A 20,518-nucleotide genomic window follows, 5' to 3' on the forward strand; every position below is an offset into this window, starting at 1 on the left:
TTTTTTCTCTTTTAAACTCCCTTCTTTATAATGTAAGTATTTAATATCAATGTAATTAACTGATTTACTAAACAGTTCTTTTTATATCTCATTTTTTTGCTTCTTATGGGCTCACTTTTATCGTTATTTGTATCATTTTTTTTTATCAGTGAATAAAGTGTAGTACTATTTATATGTAAATGTAACAAGCCACTTTTAAGAAAAGATATATGATAAATATATTTGAAGATAGTATCATATCATTTCTTTGTTAAGTATATTTAGTGAAAAGCTGATAAACTCAATAGCTTAATCATTTGGCCTTGGTTGGCAGGTTTTTGTAAGGTAGCACTTTAATATTATTGTTTACATAAATAAAAAATACTTTTATCGACTCCATCAGTATCAGTTGCATGCTCCCAGTTCTTAAGTAACCCTTGTAATTACTTCAACAAGACGCATTTGTTAATATTACCGCACCCAAGGCTCGAAATATATATGAACCACGAATCATTTCTACTGTTTGAAAAGTGCGGTGTAGATATATCAAAAAGATACTATAATAGCTACAGGCTCTTTGCTAGAGTTCCTTGGCCATGTGCCCACTCCAAAGAAATCAAAAGATGCTGTTATTAATATTCGAACACATGGTGTGAGACGCAGCTGACGTTGGTGCTAGCATAACGCGCGAAGCTCATATCAGCTGAGCACGGTAGACACCTGTATAGGCCATGCGTTGGTTTTTGAACAGAGAGGGATATGGGGAATCACTATACAAAAGCGTGTCAATTGCTGGGATGTTTTGTTTGATTTGACATATGCCATGCGCAGTCGGTACAACCATTCTACTAAACTCTAGTCAGTTGAATAATGAAATGCGCCTTCAACAATGCATCCCTCCTAACTTTTCGATTGTTTAATTTCTTCAGAAAGACTTCCAATTTTTCTAGTTTATTTATTACTACTTCTTCTATTACATCTTTCACTTATCTACCTAACATGCCAGGAAGGCCTTTTTGATCCTTTTCATCAGCTTGCTGGGCTATTTTACAAGCTGTATACTATCTAAGGTGATGCACCTGCAGATCAGACTTGCTTGCAGTTTTTTTTATTGATAAATCGTGTCTAATGAAAGTCACCAGTTCAGAGCATATGTTCATATTATAGCTAAAGTAAGCCAAATAATAATCAATTTATCAAGCTGATGAGCTTAAAGGCGTGTGCGACCAAGCTATGTCCTATATTACTTCCAGGAAGCTGTCGTCACAAATTCATTCTAGACTATTTGAACATTGGAATCACACAATTCTCTAAAGCAGAATCGCTTTATTAAATACTTCAAGATAATCAATACATTCTAAAATAACCTTCATTTAAAGTCTGCGGACAACCGCTGATTTAAACTTTTAAAAGATGTTGTCAGTGTCATATTCCAATGTCCCATCCGACTGAGCAAAACATGAATTTGTAAATATTTTATATTCAAATCCGTCTCAGATATTGACATAGAAAACCCTGGGTTAATCTCTCTTTATCATGTGTGAGCTACTCGCATCTTTTGACTAGCTAACGCGCGTAGCAACAGAGTGTTGGTTTCCTCGGCAATGATGCTCATATTTGTCATGGAAACCACACATTCAACAACAGAATCCTTTTTATTTCTTTTATAAAGATCTGTTACTCATGAATCGAAATGTAAAAGTATAGAAATGAACTAATTCTCGGCTACAAGAAAAAGAACGCCAAATTTCATTTCAAAATTGACAGTCGCCCTTTTTTTTGCGGCCAAGACGCGTTTCCTATTCGATTGTCACATTTTATAAAAAAAAAAAATGCCAGCGTCTTTTTTTTTTTTCTTCTCTTTTTTCCTTTTGGACACATTTTGATAAAGCAGAATAAAAATGTCAAAGGTAAATAAACTCGCTCTATCTAATATAATTCACGGTTTGTCTAATGCTTGAATATAGAACACTGATACAGAAGCTGTAAATATAACATATACTCACCACACAAAGCATACATTTATACTCATTTACTTTGACCATTTAGTCATCACCTGTTTCCACACCTCAAGCCGATTCTGTAAAATAAGAAAAAAAATTGGGATGGACAATTCGTGGTTGGCAACTAATCTTTTTTTTTTTTTTTTACTAGATGGCTTCTTCCAAGGAATCAACACCACTTCGCACCTTCAAGGAGCCTTCACTCGTAAGCTCAACACTTTTGCATCTATTGTGTATTAACACTCATGTAAAAAAAAGTACGAGACCCGTGTTAGAAGATACAGATATCTGCTTGGACAGACCGAACTATTTGCGCACTTTTTGAAATTAAAAGATATAAAAGACGAAGCTATGCAAGCTGTATTGGCAGAAAAGGAAGCAGAAGCATCAAAAGACAACAAAGAAGGGTAGGATGTTGACATATTCTCGACTATGCATAACTGATGATTTCTATATATGTGCAGATCAAAGCGTAGAAGAAAGACCGAAAAAGAGGAAGACGAAGAGATCTTGAAGGATGAACAGACAGAAAACGAGGATCAACTCACTGTGTTCACTCAATCGCCTGCTTGTAAATATAATAATTTAGTAGAAAAATTTTTTTTCTTACTTATGCATATTATCTGTAGACGTCACAGGAGGCACTTTAAGAGAATATCAGATACAGGGTTTGAATTGGATGATTTCCTTGTTTGAAAATGGTATCAATGGTATTTTGGCAGATGAAATGGTAAGGTTTAGAGATAGAGTCCACTCTTTTGGGGGGAAAAGGCTGAACACACTACCATAGGGTCTTGGTAAAACATTACAAACAATTTCATTCTTGGGTTATCTGAAGCATGTTCGTGGTATTCCTGGTCCTCATTTAGTGGTTGTGCCCAAATCCACATTGCATAACTGGCTGAACGAATTTAACAAGTGGATACCCGATTTCAATGCATTTGTTTTCCATGGTGATAAGGAAACGAGAGTAAGCAAATTTTTTAAAACAATAAGAGAGAAAATTTAATTTGATTTTAGCAAAATTTGATCAAAGAACGTGTCATTCCCGAAGATTTTGAAGTGTGCATTACCTCGTATGAGATCTGTTTGTTGGAGAAAGCACAATTTAAGAAGATTAAATGGCAATATATCATCATTGACGAAGCTCACCGTATCAAGAACGAAAACTCAATGCTCTCCCAACTTGTCCGTATCTTGGAATCCAAAAACCGTTTGCTAATCACTGGCACACCACTTCAAAACAACCTGCACGAACTCTGGGCACTTCTCAACTTTTTACTTCCTGACGTGTTCAGCTCTTCTGAAGTGTTTGATGAATGGTTTGAAAAGCAAGGAGGCGATCAAAAGAAGGTAGTGGAGCAGCTTCACAAAGTGCTTCGACCCTTTTTGCTTCGTCGTATCAAATCCGATGTAGAAAAGTCGCTCCTTCCTAAAAAGGAACTTAATGTCTACGTTCGTATGTCTCCAATGCAACGCCAATGGTACCAAAAGATCTTGGAAAAGGATATTGATGCTATCAATGGTGTGGGCATCAACAAGAAAGAAGGCAAGACGCGTTTGTTGAACATTGTGATGCAGTTAAGAAAATGTTGTAATCATCCTTATCTCTTTGACGGTGCTGAACCTGGACCGCCTTTTACGACAGATCAACACTTGGTAGACAACTCTGGAAAGATGATCGTCTTGGACAAACTACTTAAAAAGTGCAAAGCACAAGGATCCCGTGTGCTTTTGTTTAGTCAGATGAGTCGTGTGCTCGATATTCTCGAGGACTATTGTTGGTGGAGAAATTATGAGTACTGCCGTATTGATGGTCAGACGAACCAAGAAGAACGTATTGATGCTATTGATGAATACAATCGTCCGGGTAGCAGTAAGTTCATTTTCTTGCTTACTACACGTGCTGGTGGTCTTGGCATCAACTTGACAACTGCTGATGTTGTCATTTTGTATGATAGTGACTGGAATCCTCAGGTTGACTTACAGGCCATGGACCGTGCTCATCGTATTGGACAGACAAAACAAGTATATGTGTTTAGATTTGTTACAGAAAATGCTATTGAGGAAAAGGTTCTCGAACGTGCTGCTCAAAAGCTTCGATTAGATCAGCTTGTCATCCAACAAGGACGTATGCCTGCAGGCGGAAAATCCAAGACAGCTAGCAAAGATGAATTGTTGACTATGATCCAACACGGTGCTGAAAACATCTTTAAGGACTCTTCTGATAATACTTCGGAATTTGATGATGATATTGATGAAATCTTGCGTCATGGCGAGGAAAAAACGGCTGAACTGAACAGCAAGTATTCCAACTTGCAAATAGATGACCTCAAAAACTTCACATCCGAGAGCGCCTACAAATGGGATGGAGAGGACTGGAGCCACAAGCGAAAAGCAGATAGCGTTGGTCTCTCCTGGTTAGGTCCTGCTAAACGTGAGAGAAAGGCCAACTATGCCGTCGACGATTATTATAAAGAAGCTCTTCGTACGAGCACAAGAACACCTTCGAACAAGGCGCCCCGTCCCAAGAAATACAATACCGAAGACTTCCAGTTCTTCCCTGCCAGACTCATCGAGTTAAATGAGCGTGACACCTACTATTTGAGAAAGAGTCTTGGCTATAAGGTCCCTCCTGTAGCTCCCGAAGAAGGAGCCTCGGAAGAGGAAATCCAACAGCTCGAGAAGGAAAGAGAAGAGGAACAGAAAAAGATTGACAATGCCGAGCCATTGACTGAACAGGAAGAAGAGGAGCGTAAGACGTTGTACGCCAAGGGATTTTCAAATTGGAGCAAGAAAGACTTTGCCACGTTTATCAATGCATGTGCTAAATATGGTCGAAACAATTTTGACGCCATCACTTCTGATTTGGAAAATAAGACATTAGATGAAGTCAAGAAATATGCCAAGGTCTTTTGGCAACGCTACAAGGAAATAACTGACTATGAGAGACATATCGCCAAGATCGAAAAGGGAGAAAGCGAACTAGAAAAGCAGGCAGATATTCAAGGACAATTAACACAAAAGGTCAAGAAGCACCGTGTGCCACTCCAACAGCTCAAGATCCACTACACTCAGCCAACAAAGGGCAAAAACTATACAGAGGAAGAGGATCGATTCTTGATTGTGATGCTTGAAAAGTATGGATATGGCACGGAGAACGTGTATGATCATATTCGACGTGAGATCAAACAGTCACCGCTCTTCCGATTCGACTGGTTCTTGAAGAGTAGAACATCACAAGAGATTGCCAGACGATGCAATACGTTGATCAGTTTGATTCAAAAGGAAAATAGTGAAGCACAAGAAGAGGAAAAGAAGGTAGTTAAAAATATAATGTTAAGAAGCACGGACTAAATAAAAAACATAGACTCAAACAAAGGGACGAGGTGCAAGTAGCAGCAGCAGTAGTGGCAATAGAAGAAAGGCAGCCACCAGCAGCAACAGCAATAACAACAGTAGTAGTAAAACAAAACGCCGATAGAAAAATAATAGAAAAAAAAAGTTTAATTTATCACTCTGGTCTCTTTCATACTGAGTTTCTTAATAAAAAAATTTTTTATACCTTTTAAAAATGTCAAAGGCAGAGCAGGTGAATCAACAGCTTCATGAGATATTTGATCCTGAGAACTTGAAAAAGGACAACTTTTTCAGAGAGCTTGTTGAAAGAGATCCTGAAGGGTGTACGAATCATATATTGAAGTCAAGCAAAGTTATAAACTTTTGTTTATAGGGGTTCCTATAAAGAAGATGAGCATGATTAAGCGATTCAAGCAGATCATCGAAGGCGATCTCTCTTTATTCGAAGAAGCAATCTCTATATCGCCCGAGGACTTTGAGATCAACGAAGCCAAGACTCATTTACGTTGCATAAAGAAGGCTGAAGAGCCAAAAAAGGAAGAAGAAAAGGATGAAAAGCAATCAAAGAATGAAGAAAAGATTAAAAACCATATCGAAAGTTTGAACCATCGATCTATTTATGCTGTAAGAAAAAAAAATGTGAATAGTGTTAAAATAGAGACTAAAGTTATTTTTTGCAGAAAGGATTCTCGGTGGATAAAGAACCAAGTGAAAAGGACTTGAAGGAATTTTATGGTAAATTTGGACGTGTCTTGTCTCTCAAGTTCCGTCGTGAAGGTGATAAGAAATATGAAGGAAAGTTCAAAGGCAGTATCTTTGTCGAATTCGAAAGTCAAGAAATTGCCGAACGTGTTGTTGCCGAGGCAACAGAGTATGATGGTAAGGAACTCCTGACGATGATCAAGGGCGATTACATTGACATGAAGAAGCGTGAAAAATACCAAGATCAGGAATTCGAGTTTAAAGAAATGAAGAAGCGTCACCGATACTTGGTCGAGTACAAGAATGCAAAAGACACACAATTCTCTGATATCAAACAGATCATTAAGGCAATCACACCTGTTGGCCGTGTGGAAAAGTTAAAGGAAGCTGGCTCAGGCGTGCTCGAGATTTTTGACATCACGCCTGAGGAATTTTTGAGTAAGCTGGGAGAACAGAAAGCGGAAGGTATCCAGTTTATGCTGTGTAGTGCTGAAGCAAGAAAGCATTTCCTTGAATGTCAAGATAAAGTGAAGCATCGTCATGGCAAAGGTGGCAGAGGTGGCCATGGATTCAGAGGAAAGAAGAGACCTCAGGGAAGACAACAAGATGATAGCAATAAGCGTCCTCGAGGAGTGGTCGAAGTAAAGACCGCAGAGAAATAAAAAAGCATACAATATACATTATAGAATGGCATTGTGCATATATTACAAAATAAAGATTCAAAATCACATTGAAGCATGACACACTTATTTGCTGTTCTTTTTCGAGAATTGGCAAGGAAATGAAACTAATTTAGGTTAAAAGAAAACATTGTATACATAAATTTTATTTATAAATGGCATAAAGTTATGTAAAGATATATGTGTAAAATATATAAAAATAAAAAAAAATAGCATTGTTCATATACAGAATAGATTTAGATTCGTGCGACATAAATCATGTGCTTAATATACAGTTCTTAATCGGTCTTGTAGAGATACCTCGTAATAGAATCCGCTGGATAGTCAATACCCAAATTAGGTTTAGCGTATATAAAATCAGAATGAAATAGAAAAGGTTTTGGGTAATCGAAAGTTGGTGACATGGGTGGTAGTAAGACTGGACGAGGTGGAGGATAATATTGATCTCGATAATAGTTGTTGTATCTGTTTCTTTTTGATTTAGTCGACAAGTGTGTTCTATAATGCTGCATCATATTATCTTGTCGTGAGAATCTACTTGGGCACCCTGGATATAGACAGTAAAAGTTCTTTTCACCTGTATGAATTCTAAAATGTCTAGCTAGATGACCACTAAACACTGGGTATGAGCATTTTATGTTTTTCTTGAGGATTGAACAAGTTACCTTGTAGTAAAGCTTTTTTGGCATTCTGTGCAATGATGCTTACGTTTCTTCTTTTCTTCTTTCACATCATCATTCAACAGATTGATTTGCCTTCCTTTTGAATTAGTTACAGATAAATAGTTGGTGTTTGCCATGGTAACGTGAAGATAAGGGGATGGGCAAAAGAGATAATGAAAAAGAAGAATTGAGAGAAAGAAAGAGAGAAGATCTACACCAAAGGGATGCCCTGTCTGATTTATAGTCGAGATCTTGTGTAATGAACGCATTGATCGCCTTTATATTAAAAAACGTGGTTTGTATTACGCCTCAGAATAAGGGAGCCAAATTGCCTTTTTGTCTATATACTTAAAAACCAGAAAATTTAATTTTCTTTTTTTAGATGATGTTGCCAAGCCAACGTGAATACAAACAAGAAAAAAAAGGAAAATGCATCAATGCACGTTTATATACTGCTTGCGGACACTCAAGTCGCATCTGGCTGAACCGAGGTCTCTTTTGATAGAAGAGTGTTCTCGACACACATTGTAACAAACAATGTCTTTTAGCTTTGCGTCATTTCTCTTGCAGTAAGAAATCAACACCAACACCATTCATATCCCCTTAATAATCTTGTAGAAGAACGGTGGGATACGTGTAATTTGTAGTCTCACTAGCCTTTTCCTCTTTATTCACGTCCACCCAAAATTGGGGGCAATTTAATTGTACTCAGCATACTTTCTATAACTTTTTAGCACATTGTGTACACCATGTTGCATTGGTTTCAGTTCGATTCCTCTAATAGTTTATTGCATTTAATAACTCATGTCAACAGGTAGAGCAACGTGGTTAATGTTGCATCGGATATTCCTAATCGCATGGTACGTGAACACCATATATTGTCAACTGTTTATAGCTTTTTTTTTTGTGAATGGAATTGTTACTTTATGAAAAAGTCAAATGTATTTATGATTTTCAGTGTAGGCTTATTATTAACGAGTAATAATAAAGAACCTGTGAGAGCAATTCAGAGTCATGGTTACTCATATTGACAGTTGTACTATCTGTAGTATTGTCCCCATGAACAGATGAGATAATTAAAAAAAGTCTATAGCCAACCATTACTATTTAATAAAGAATGAACACAAAAAAGGGCGCCGACGCTGATCCAAATCAAGATGTATGCAACATTTATCCTGAAAAAAAAATGTAACATCAAAATTGTTTTAGAATGTTTACTTCTTTTATAAACCTGTTTCTAAAAGAACATGTATTCACTTTTGTAGGTAGCCCAGGCAAATCTGATCTAGTGCAACGTTCGCCAAATGTTAGTATGACCTCCTTCCAAGTAATATGGTTTGCTAAAGTGCCTACATTGGTTACAATCATTGCCATACAAGAACATCTTGTTCTACTCATGTTTAATTCAATTTGCTCCTTATACAGAATATACACACAATAAGAAAGGTAATACAAACTTACACCAATAGGAAACTAAAACTAGCTACATATTTATTATATATAATGTATAAGTTTTAAATATATTTGTAGTCATATGTGAGTCTAATGAATGCTGCAGGCACACAGACACATATACGCAAACATATAAGAAGCAGTGTGCAAAAAGTAAGAAAAGAAAAATAAAAAAAAGAGAAATGATCGACAATAGCCTTTCTTCAAACAAATGCCACTTGTGCCCAATTGGATTATTGTTTCCCAAAAGACTGATGATTTCAAATAGTGGAACACACGCTTGAAAGTGTCACTATGAACATTGTATTAGTCTCGATTACTTTTGCACGCCTTGAGTTATTACCTTTGCATCAAGAAAAAAAAAGTTGCTTGCTTTATGTAGGGTTACCAATTAGACTTGCCTGTAGATCCTCCACCTGCTAAACTTCCTCCGCCTGCTACATAGAGCACCTTCTTTCCACGAGTGGTTCCCTTTATCCTATTACGTTCATCCACAGCCGCTAGTAAATAAAAAATCAGTACATGCATACTATGACTCTATATTTTTTTTTTTTACCTTGTCTCGCAGCTGCTTCTTCTCTTTCTTCATAATTCAACACCAGCTGTTTCAACTGCTTTTGTTCTTCACGTTCTGCTTCTTGTTTTGAACGTGTGCTCACTGCCAAGACAGAATCAGAAGGAATTTCCATAATCTTGGTCTATAAAGTATTCGCATTAGCAAAGCCACATGCTTCCATTTCATGCATATTTACCTGTTGGCGATTTCCTTTCTTTGTCAACAAGGTAAATGCCATCTTTCCCGTTTCGGGCTTTTCATTTTCTCTGACGGTTGTACGACGATCTATAGATGACACATGGTCAGGGTTCAGATGATGCACAAAATCATTGTGTACTTACCAAGTGAGCCTCTCAGGTTCATAGGAATAGGTACATCCAACATTGCCGTCTTCTTTTCAAATTTACGTGATTCAATACTATCTGTCATCATCTTGTTAAACTCTCTTTCGAAATCTTCTTCATCTTCTCTTGATATCTGCTCTTGCTTCTTCTTTAGTACAACCACGTCATCCTCATCCGTCTCCGCTGGGGCATTCTGAGGTTCATCCTGTCCTTCCTCATCTTCTTCGTCTAATCGGTTTGTTTCCTCATCTTCATCTTCTACACTCGAGGTATCCGATCCTTCTCCACTTTCGTCAAATCCATCCTCCTGTACTTTATCTGTGCCTTGAATGCTCTTCAATTGTTCCAACAGCATACGATCTACTGCTTCGTTGGCTTGTTCGTAGGTAGGAATGATCGTCAGTTGTGGTCGAAGCATTTCGAATGTATCCGAAATCATAAAGTCAATATCCATCGGAGGTTTAGACTTACTGAGCACATACATCTAATATGTCATATAAGGTTCCTGTTTTTAATCCGTGCAAGAAAGTTTTTACCTGAAAGAATACCAAAAAGTTATCAAGTTTCTTTTTCGAGCTTCCTCGGTCAAAACACATGCCACATGTATCAAGCAGCGTGCAACAAAGACGAATACGGAAAAAGTCATTAGGTGTATCAATCGGACAGAATCTTTCTCTTGCTGGCCTTCCATATTCTACATAAACCAATTAGGGTACAAATAGACGCATATAGATTGATTAAATATATACCATGACCAAAAGTAACAATCGTATAAAGTGTGTCAAAGATCAAGGGTGACTCAATCATACGATAGTTATATAACTCTCCTAAATACTTTACAACTGCGATTCGTCTCTGATTATGCTTAAAGATGTTTTGCTATTCACCAAAAAAGAAAAATTAGATCCTGTGCGCTGGAGCCCTCACTGAATGACTTACCTCTAGACCCAGACGTATTTCTTCTATAGTACCGTCTACAATCTGTACACCAAAGTCCGAATGATATCTGTTCAATCCGCTTGCTAAAATTGCCATAAGATGAATATTGCTAAACTTGATCTTCCAAATCTTTTGAAATATTCTAACAAGTAGCTGACGGATCTTGACATCTTCCCAGTGTAGTTTACGTAGTTGCTTTAATACCTTATCCAGTGATTTCTTGCACAAGTCTTCATGAATCAGTTTACGGATATACAATTCCATGGGCGTCCTTTCCTTAATCTGAACCGCTGGCTTATCTGGTGGATTCGCTTGATAGTACGCGTTTTCAACCATGAGGGAGTAACGGCTGTCAAGATGTTGTACAGTTTTTTTTCTCATTACGGTTTCCAACATGCTGCTCATACGTGCGCTCGTATCAGGTGATCTCAGCAAGAATCGACCGCAGCATTCGAGTAAATTACATACTATATCGATATTATGGCTTGTAAAGTCATCAAGAGCTACTTTGAATGCATAGAATATGGTGTGAGGAGGCGTCACTCTGAATTTTGTTAATTCAGATAAGAAACGAATATTCTAGAGAGAGCATGTGTATGAGCATATATATCAAATACGTATAAATCCTTCTTACCTTCACTCGAGATTCAATCAAATCTTGATTCTTTCTTCGCTGTAAGCCTTTAAATTCGTATGTCAACTAATGCACACCGTGAGCTTTCTTTTTTGTTTTAAGAATATCATTACTTACTGCCGTAATAACCATTTCTCCAATATCTGGGAAATAGTTATTTAAAATAGCAATAAAACGAGAATAGTAGGGTAAAAGATCCAATCGTTGTCTTTGAACTTTCAAAAGTGTCTTGACTAGCTTCTTTCTGGCATTCTTGTTATTCATGTAGCAAAAATCAACAACAGCAGCGTCAATCAAATCACGGTTAGCACATTGTGGTAAACGAGCAAAGAATCCTTCCAACTGAGCAGCCTGGGTTGGCTTCATCGTACTATCTTCTTCTCCCGCTGCATCCTCGACATTTCTGTACTAAGAGTTAGTTTTTATAATTTCATATCATTCTTTCTTACTCTATTGCTTCTTCCAATGGATCCACGTCGTCGTTATTGCTATTTTCTACAATTTCTTCTTCCTCTGGTTGTTGTTGTTCCTTATCCTGATCTTCATTCTTTTTTGCAGGCTGATCTTCCAAAAAGACATCAGGCACAAGAATTCTGAGATCAGGTAGATCCTCATAAAACTTGCGGGCATCGTCGTCTTCCCAAACTCCCTGACCTCCAACATTTTCACCACCATTTTGCTGAAATGCATTTCCACTGCTGGATACCATACCGGACGATGGTTTGTTCACAGCTTCATTCTCTGGAAGATCAGGCATTTCCTCATTCAAGGCGTCGGCCAATGTTTGAGTATGACTCAATAGTTTCTCATAGGTCTTGGATGCTTTTTCGAATCGCTGCTTGTTCTCCTCTGATAACTCACCTCGAGCAAACAGGATTTCATTGTTGTGGCGTTCCATTTTTTTGATCGCCTTGTGTACCTTGGTCAAATGTGTCGATATGGTCTTGTAATAATCCTGCATCAAGGACATCAAGAGAGCGTGTATATCAGGTGTGACAACTGATTCAGGATCAACATCGACAGTAACAGATTCTGAGTGCTGTTCTGCTGCGGCCTTTTGTTTACGAGGGACAATGCCTAGAATGGTTTGACCATAATTCTTTAAAAAGGAAGCAACAAGTGGTAGGTTGACATGGTGATCTGTATCATTCGACAGCTAGACATACATATTAATCATGAATTACGGTAAATGATGATAGGTATAGTTACCAGATCCTTTAGGATTTTATATATGAACCCTCCTTCATCCTTCTTCTTTTGAGATTCCTTTGATGAGCTTTGACTGACAGTTGAGCTTGTTGAGTTATTGACGAACCCAGCAACACCATCACGATGTGTCTCGACTCCGTTCATGTTGGCTGCCAGAACGGACTTTCCATCACTCACCGAGCGCAGCACGCCAACGAGCCATAGTTCACAGGCGATTCTCAAGTAGGTTCTTTGTTTTGTGATACGCGCTGATTCTTCCTTTTCTCGCTGTTCAGCTGAGAGAGTGGCCAAATATTGCTTGTTGGGTGGTTGCAAGCTTTTGCTCAATTGACCAGACAAGAGCAAAGTGAAGGTATCAGGAAATCGTTGGTGTAAAGCTGAAATGACCTAAAGAGTTTTTAATTATCAACCCCATTTCCAATCAAAGCTTGTTCTTACCTCTACGCAAGCAGAAACATCGACACTTGTTTTACACTTGAGCATACCTTCCAACACACTTCCAACGATTTCTGAAATATATTTCTCGAGTGTCAACTTGTTGATGTCATTCAGTAACTGAGTCTTCATGTCTGCACCCAAGGAAGTCTTACATTTCTTGATGAATGCTGTGTTCTTTTTGATGTTGCTGTCCAAGTTCTTGGGTGTCTCTGGTCATACAATAAGATACTACTCTCCTCGTCCATACAACACACACATACCTCCTTTTTCTTTTTCCCAAGCAAGTTTGTTTAGTTGTCTTAATTTCTTTTTAGTGTCGTCCATGGTTTAAAAAAAAAAAAAAGTCAACTATTGAAAAATATGTAAAGGGTTATTTTTGCTTTGACTCCGCTTTTTACACTTTATTCACTTGTAGTAAGAGACTAAGAGCGTGTGTCTGATAAAAATGGACAACTATTGATGAATAAAGCGAGGAAGAGGGTTGAATAAGCGTATAATGTAATCTATGATATTAGACAAAACTAGGCTGAGAAAAAGAGATTAATAAATGAAGGTACGTCTGGAGTGGTTTAATTTCTTTTTTTGGAAGTTAGTCTGGAAAGAGGAGGACAACTTAATTTTTTGACCCTCTTTCCTTCCCTTCATCACTTCTTTTTTTTTTTTCTTTTTGTCATGATTAGTGCTTTTTTTATTTACAATCAAAAAGGAGAAGTGCTCATTTCGAGACTTTATAGACATGACTTGAGGTAAGAATGATAATTTGTTTACTTCTTTTAATAACTTTATTATCCAGACGTTCAGTGGCAGATATATTTCGTATTCAGGTCATTTCCAACACGGACGTACGTTCACCCATTGTCACTATTGGTTCTACTACCTTCTTTCATGTCCGTCACGAAAACTTGTATATTGTAGCTGTCTCCAAATGGAATACCAATGCTGCCCTTGTCTTTGAGTTTTGTTATCGTGTTGTCAATATCGGACGAGGCTATTTTGGAAAGTTTGATGAAGAAGCGGTCAAAAATAACTTTGTGTTGATCTACGAACTTTTGGATGGTAAGCATTAGATCATGAGGGCGTATACTCCATACTTATATTACTTTAGAAATCCTTGATTTTGGATATCCTCAGAACAGTGAGACAGATACATTAAAGATGTACATCACGACAGAGGGAGTAAAGTCGGAAAAGGCAATGGTTGAAGATTCGAGTCGGATTACGATTCAAGCAACGGGAGCTATTTCATGGAGACGAAATGATATCAAATACAGAAAGAATGAAGCATTTATTGATGTTATCGAAAGCGTCAATCTGTTGATCAGCAATACTGGTACTATCTTACGAGCTGATGTCGCAGGTCAGATTTTGATGAGAGCTTATCTTTCGGGCACTCCTGAATGTAAATTCGGATTAAATGACAAGCTGGTATTAGATAAAGATACAGTCAATAGAAATATGTAAGTTTATTTCAAACTATGTGCAGAAACTTATGCATCATTGGTTAGGGGCGCTCGACGAACAAATACAGTAGAAATTGATGACTGTCAATTCCATCAATGCGTTAAACTGGGCAAGTTTGATACAGATAGAACCATTAGCTTTATACCACCTGATGGCGAGTTTGAATTGATGAAATATCGTACAACAGAAAATGTGAATCTTCCATTCAAGGTACATCCTGTCGTGACGGAAATTGGCAAGACTCGAGTGGAATATAATATCAACGTCAAGGCTAATTTCTCACCTAAACTTTATGCAAATAATGTTGTACTCAAGATACCGACGCCATTGAACTCTGCTAAAGTAGAAGTCAAAGTAGGCGCAGGTGGAAAAGCGAAATATAACCCAGCTGAGAATTGCATTATCTGGAAGTGAGTTTCTCTAAAGATGCATAGACAATAGATTAAACATAAATTGATAGAATACCTCGTTTCCAAGGTCAAGCAGAGTTTACTTTGAGTGGTGAAGCAGAATTATCAGCTACAACACATAAACGAGTTTGGTCAAGGCCGCCTATATCCATGGACTTTCAAGTCCTTATGTTTACTTCTTCGGGATTACTTGTTCGATTTTTGAAAGTGTTTGAAAAGAGTGGATACCAATCTGTTAAATGGGTTCGATACATGACAAAGGCTGGATCCTATCAGATTAGAGTAAGTGTTATCTAAAGAATATACTTGTCTTACTAATGCTCTCATAGTTTTAATTTTTATAAAAAATAAAAAAAAAAGGGCTTAAAGAAACGCATAACACCTTTCTGAGATTGTGCTTCTTTTCTTTTTCAACCAAAATATGAGCAGCCAATTTTTTTTTATAAAGGCGAACAAGGCCATGGTGCTGATGAGCATGACTGGCGGAATTCCTTTTCCAAAGTGTTTGAATTATTATTGTGTATTCTGAACAAAACATTGAGCGACCTGCCTGAATTTTTTATGGAGTGCTTCCACACTAAGCGGATATTGAAGAAGAAGACTATTGAAGATAATGAAACTGGACCATCTTCATAATTTTATCAAGAGTGAGTCTAATGAAAGGTTTCAGTCTTGTAACGAAACCAAATGTATGAGCATCAAACTAACAATGTACTCACTTTACCTTTTGTTCGCTTTTTTTTGAGACATGCTGGGAGATTAGATCGAGCACTCTGCTTCTTTTTTCCCTTCATGTTTGGAAATACATTGTATTTTCTTTTTGTCAAAACTATCAGCATGATCATCCATCAAACCAGTTCTAGAAACTTTTTTAGTGTGCATATTTTTATTCAGTTAATGTATTTTGAAAATAAAGATCTTGTTCATTCACTATTGAAGAAACATAGTCTATTTTCGTAGCTATTTAGGTCGTTCACCATAGGTCATTGGTATTTCAACAGCCCACAATTCTTGATGTGTACGAAATCACTTACAGATGATAACAGTTTATAGAAAAAAATAAAAATAAAAATAGGTAAGAATAAATGTCGTCGGTTCCAGTTCAAGTTATTAGAGTAGATTAAACAAAACTTTCATTTTTTAAAATGGAAGAAAGACGATGTTTGTTGAGAATGATGACATATTATCTGATAGCTGCTTACCTGATTCTTATCTCTGCATTATTGGCTTTTGCTGTCGTCCGTAGTCATTCGATGGCTTCTCTATTTCGACATTTATCCTAGCACTTGTTGCAGACTTTTGTAATTCTTTTGATAGTGTCTTCTTGCAAAAATCTACGGCGCTTAGATTTGCTCTTTGCCACTGCACAGACTTGTTCCACAAGGTGAGCTTAGGAGAGTAAGTAAGGAGATACATATATTTGTATCTTGGTTGCTTAATATACCTCTCAATGCTTTTATGCGTGTGAATGGGTGTATTGTTCATGACTATATAATGAGTTTTCATATGCAGTTGCTTGTCCATTTCATTCAGTGTCAATTTTAAGAAGCTGAGCTTATACATCTTGCAGCCTTTCTCTTTTTGTAAGGTCTTGGTTTCCTTGTATCAACTGAAACCAAACCTACAGTAGAGGTAGCGCCTAATATAGGTACTGCGTTCGTTCTCGTTGTAGACCGCGTAGCAATAGTGCGTATACATTTCTTGAACCAAGCCATTTCATCTTAATATAAAAAGCAGATTTATCAAGAAGTTTATTGTATATTCTCATTTACAAACCCAATCGTACCGCTGTTCAATCTTTGTTGCACTGTTTCTTTCGATTGAATGGAAATCTCCTTTTTTCGAAAAAAGGTTGCATTCACTTCTCATAAAGTTATAAAAGGTACTTATGGGAAACTTCAATATCATTGAATCGTTTCAATAAATGCTCTGCCACTTCAACAACAGTAACAGAATGACTAGCATCAATCAAATTGACAGCAGCTGATGGATGTTCGTCGGTCAGGATACGCTTACGGCCTAATCTGTTACAGCTCTTAAAAAATACATTTTATTGCTTAATCCATCTCTTCGCTGCAACTGATACACTTGTATACTTTAGATTAAAAAATATAGCCTTATTCTGGATCGCATAGCAAACATAACCCAGTTCTGTGTTTGCCTCCTCCCGAACGGATATCTCCATCTTTTAATTTTTCTATCAATATTGGGCAAGTAAGAAAAGCCTCACTGGGAGACTTCATTTTTCAAGTAATCAGTATGAGTAGCGATCGTCTTAATAATAACTCATTCTGATAAGCATTTCCATAGAAAACAGAAACGTCAAAAAAAAAAAAAAAATACCAAGTATCTAAATGCGAAATTGAATTTGATTGGCAGCAACATTACTTGCTGAAAACATTGACATTTTTGCTTTTTTTTTTCTTTATTAATTTAATAAAATGGATTTACGCTCATGGGTTTCCGACAACTCAATGAAGGTAAACACCTTTGTTTATTTTTCCTTATTTTTCTAATATATGCTTGATAGTTGTTTGGCATGTCTGAATCAACCATGGTAGACTTCATTATTGCCACAGGTGAGTTTGTAGCATTTTTCATCCATTTCTCAAGCCTAACTATATATACACAAAAATAGCTCAAAAAGTACGTTCATCACAAGACTTGGCACATAGCCTTGTTCAAGCAGGAGCACCCAATGACGATTCTACACAACGTTTTTGTTCAGAATTGTTCAATCGAGTTCCACGAAAACAATCACGTACCGCAGCTACAACGATCGCAGAGAAACAAGCCAAGAAGAAGGAAGCCAAAGAACAAGCTAAATTAAGAAAAGCAAATGAACAATTTCAACTGTTGATGAACGAAGACGAACACGAAGAAGATGACGATCGTGAGATTCGAAAAAAGGAAAAGAAACTGCGAAAAAAGAGAAAGCAAGATGATTTGAGCGATGATGATACCGAAGTGAAAACGACCGAACGACGTAAACGAGGTAATTCAGCAATAATGTTTAAAAAATGAATTGCTCAACTGTGTATCTAGATCATATAGACGAAAAAGGCGAGAAGGAAGAAAATGATGATATGGATGAGGAAACAAGAGCAGAAATTGAGCGATTAAAGGATCTTCGGGAACGTGATGAACTTGCTCAGCGAATTAAAGAAAAAGATAAACAAAAGACAAAGAAAGTGGTAGAAGATAGATCTGCTAAAGAAGGTAGTGAGGCATTTAAGCGACGTAACTTGGCAGATGATAAAGAAGCACGTCAACAGGCCTTACCTGAGCTCCGTGTGCTCTCAAATCAAAAATATCTTAAACTTCGTGAGCAGCAACAGCTGTTGTTGTTGGAAAAAGAAATTGAAGACGAAGAACGCTTTTTCAGTGGTCAAAAGATGACAAAGAGAGAAATTAGGGATTTAGAATACAAGAAGGAAGTGCTGCGATTGGCGAAGGCACGTATGCAGATCGATACCAAGCAAGATGGATATATGTTGCCCGAAGATTATATCACTGAGAAAGGAAAAATTGACCGAAAGAAAAAGGAGGAAGCATTGTATCAGCGATATAAGGATGAAGAAAAGTTTGAGACAGAACAAGAAACATGGGAAAAGAGTCAGATTCAGAAATCATCCGTAAAAGTTAGACAAGAAGAAGAAGATGAGTATGATTATGTGTTTGACGAGGATCAAAAGATTGATTTTGTCTTGTCTGCTAAACTGAATGAGCCTGATCCAAAGGATGCAGAACTGATGGCTCGTATTGATGAAGCAGAGCGAAGGGCAAAGTCTATTGAGGAAATTAGAAAGTCACTTCCTATATACCAGTACCGTGATGAACTGATACAGGCCATCAATGACTATCAAGTCTTGATTATCGTTGGTGAAACAGGTTCTGGCAAGACGACACAATTACCACAGTACCTCTATGAAGCAGGTTATACTAAAAACGGTATGAAGATTGGCTGTACACAGCCTCGTCGTGTGGCAGCCATGAGTGTTGCTGCTCGTGTAGCAGAGGAGATGGGTGTACACTTGGGACAAGAAGTAGGATACAGTATTCGATTTGAAGATTGCACATCAGAGAGGACTGTAGTGAAATATATGACAGATGGTATGCTCCTTCGTGAGTTCATGACCGAGCCTGACCTGGCATCCTACAGTTGTATGATTATTGATGAAGCCCACGAACGAACACTGTCGACTGATATCCTCTTTGGGCTGATCAAAGATATTGCCCGTTTCCGACCTGATCTCAAACTCTTGATTTCTAGTGCCACAATGAATGCCCAAAAGTTTTCAGAATTTTTTGACGATGCACCTATCTTCAACATCCCTGGCCGCCCTTATCCAGTCGAGATCTACTATACAAAGGCACCAGAAGCAAACTATTTACGTGCTGCCATTACTCAGGTACTGACCATTCACGTTACTCAAGGAAGAGGTGACATTCTGGTCTTTTTAACAGTAAGCTTGATAAACCAACTGCAGAGGACCAATGCTCACTATTTCTATAGGGACAAGATGAAATTGAAGCAGCGCACGAAGGACTGACACAGGCATGCAAGGCGCTTGGTAGTAAAATATCAGAGTTGATCGTATGTCCCATCTATGCCAACTTGCCATCTGAAATGCAAGCACGTATTTTTGAGCCAACTCCTGAGGGAGCTCGTAAGGTGATCTTGGCTACTAATATTGCAGAAACATCCATTACTGTTGAAGGTGTTGCTTATGTGATTGACCCTGGCTTCAACAAACAAAAGTCATTTAATCCCAGAACAGGTATGGAAGCATTGACTGTTGTACCCTGTTCGCGTGCTTCTGCCACACAGCGCGCTGGTCGTGCAGGTCGTACTGGTCCCGGTAAATGTTTTAGATTATTCACTCAATGGGCCTTTTACAATGAAATGGAAGAAAACACAGTACCTGAAATTCAAAGAGTGAATCTATCAAATGTAGTCTTATTATTAAAGGTAATTGGTGCTTATAAAGAGAAGAACTATACTAATGCTTAAACAGAGTTTGGGTATTAATGATCTTGTCAACTTTGACTTTTTGGATCCACCTGTGGAAGATACGATGATTCGATCACTCAGTCAGTTGTATGCGCTTGGTGCGCTTAATGATCGAGCTGAACTAACAAAGCTAGGTCGACGTATGGCAGAATTCCCTATTGATCCATGTATGTCAAAAGCTATTGTTGCATCTGAAAAGTATGAATGTACAGATGAGGTCGTGTCTATCTGTGCCATGTTATCCGAGCAAAGCTCGTTACTCTATCGACCCAAGGACAAAAAAATCTTGGCGGACACAGCCCATCAAAATTTAGTGAAACCGGGCGGCGATCATTTAACATTGTTGAACATCTGGAATCAGTGGGTCGAAACGGATTATTCAGTGCAATGGTGTTACGAAAACTTTATTCAAGTGAAAACGATGGAAAGAGTAAGAAATGTCAGAGACCAGCTTGTTCAGTTACTTGATCGAGTTGAAGTCAAGCTTGTGAGTAATCCTAATCCAAATGATCCAACACCCATTCAAAAGGTAAAGAGATGGTTACTTTATATCATGACTAATCAATCACTGTAGGCCATCACGAGTGGATTCTTTTTTAATGCAGCAAGATTGAATAAATCAGGGGATTCATATCGTACGGTCAAACAGAATCAAACAGTTCACATTCATCCAAG

The 20,518-nt window shown here is 37.6% G+C and overlaps 5 protein-coding genes across 5 annotated transcripts; 3 read left to right on the forward strand and 2 right to left on the reverse strand.

Moving 5' to 3' along the window:
* Positions 1-1,880: 1,880 nt before the first annotated feature.
* Positions 1,881-5,466, forward strand: RHIMIDRAFT_242445 (uncharacterized protein; the record flags this gene model as incomplete). The annotated part of the gene is made up of 10 exons (XM_023609786.1): positions 1,881-1,889; positions 1,947-1,964; positions 2,029-2,061; positions 2,134-2,187; positions 2,241-2,389; positions 2,447-2,553; positions 2,612-2,712; positions 2,773-2,952; positions 3,003-5,303; positions 5,353-5,466. 10 exons carry the CDS (start codon positions 1,881-1,883, stop codon positions 5,464-5,466), a joined length of 3,066 nt encoding a protein of 1,021 aa, XP_023461338.1.
* A 90-nt stretch (positions 5,467-5,556) lies between these two features.
* On the forward strand, positions 5,557-6,706 carry RHIMIDRAFT_249104 (uncharacterized protein; the record flags this gene model as incomplete). The annotated part of the gene is made up of 3 exons (XM_023610582.1): positions 5,557-5,665; positions 5,716-5,966; positions 6,023-6,706. 3 exons carry the CDS (start codon positions 5,557-5,559, stop codon positions 6,704-6,706), a joined length of 1,044 nt encoding a protein of 347 aa, XP_023461339.1.
* Positions 6,707-6,883: 177 nt separating this feature from the next.
* On the reverse strand, positions 6,884-7,833 carry RHIMIDRAFT_231810 (uncharacterized protein). Its single transcript, XM_023607706.1, has 2 exons — positions 7,390-7,833; positions 6,884-7,336 (listed from the first exon to the last, which is right to left on the reverse strand). The coding sequence occupies exons 1-2, from the start codon at positions 7,653-7,655 to the stop codon at positions 7,003-7,005; spliced, it is 600 nt and encodes a 199-aa protein (XP_023461340.1). The 5' UTR covers positions 7,656-7,833; the 3' UTR covers positions 6,884-7,002.
* Positions 7,834-9,222: 1,389 nt separating this feature from the next.
* RHIMIDRAFT_249105 (ARM repeat-containing protein) lies at positions 9,223-13,282 on the reverse strand (the record flags this gene model as incomplete). Its single annotated transcript, XM_023610583.1, has 13 exons — positions 9,223-9,338; positions 9,395-9,536; positions 9,591-9,679; positions 9,736-10,222; positions 10,275-10,432; positions 10,488-10,617; positions 10,678-11,256; positions 11,312-11,377; positions 11,429-11,714; positions 11,761-12,467; positions 12,521-12,907; positions 12,959-13,167; positions 13,219-13,282. 13 exons carry the CDS (start codon positions 13,280-13,282, stop codon positions 9,223-9,225), a joined length of 3,420 nt encoding a protein of 1,139 aa, XP_023461341.1.
* Positions 13,283-13,630: 348 nt separating this feature from the next.
* Positions 13,631-15,164, forward strand: RHIMIDRAFT_249106 (clathrin adaptor, mu subunit; the record flags this gene model as incomplete). Its single annotated transcript, XM_023610584.1, has 6 exons — positions 13,631-13,704; positions 13,752-14,014; positions 14,064-14,415; positions 14,464-14,829; positions 14,880-15,111; positions 15,159-15,164. The coding sequence occupies 6 exons, from the start codon at positions 13,631-13,633 to the stop codon at positions 15,162-15,164; spliced, it is 1,293 nt and encodes a 430-aa protein (XP_023461342.1).
* Positions 15,165-20,518: the final 5,354 nt, after the last annotated feature.

Source organism: Rhizopus microsporus, assembly GCF_002708625.1.
Source record: "Rhizopus microsporus ATCC 52813 unplaced genomic scaffold scaffold_32, whole genome shotgun sequence".
NCBI classification, from domain to species: Eukaryota; Fungi; Mucoromycota; class Mucoromycetes; order Mucorales; family Rhizopodaceae; genus Rhizopus; species Rhizopus microsporus.

Excerpts from the sequence above, each read along its gene's own strand:
- RHIMIDRAFT_231810 (XM_023607706.1), bottom strand. The coding sequence starts at position 7,655 with ATGCGTTCATTACACAAGATCTCGACTATAAATCAGACAGGGCATCCC. Across the intron at positions 7,337-7,389 it reads CAAAAAAGCTTTACTACAAG|TGGTCATCTAGCTAGACATT; the intron begins GTAACTTGTTCA and ends CCCAGTGTTTAG.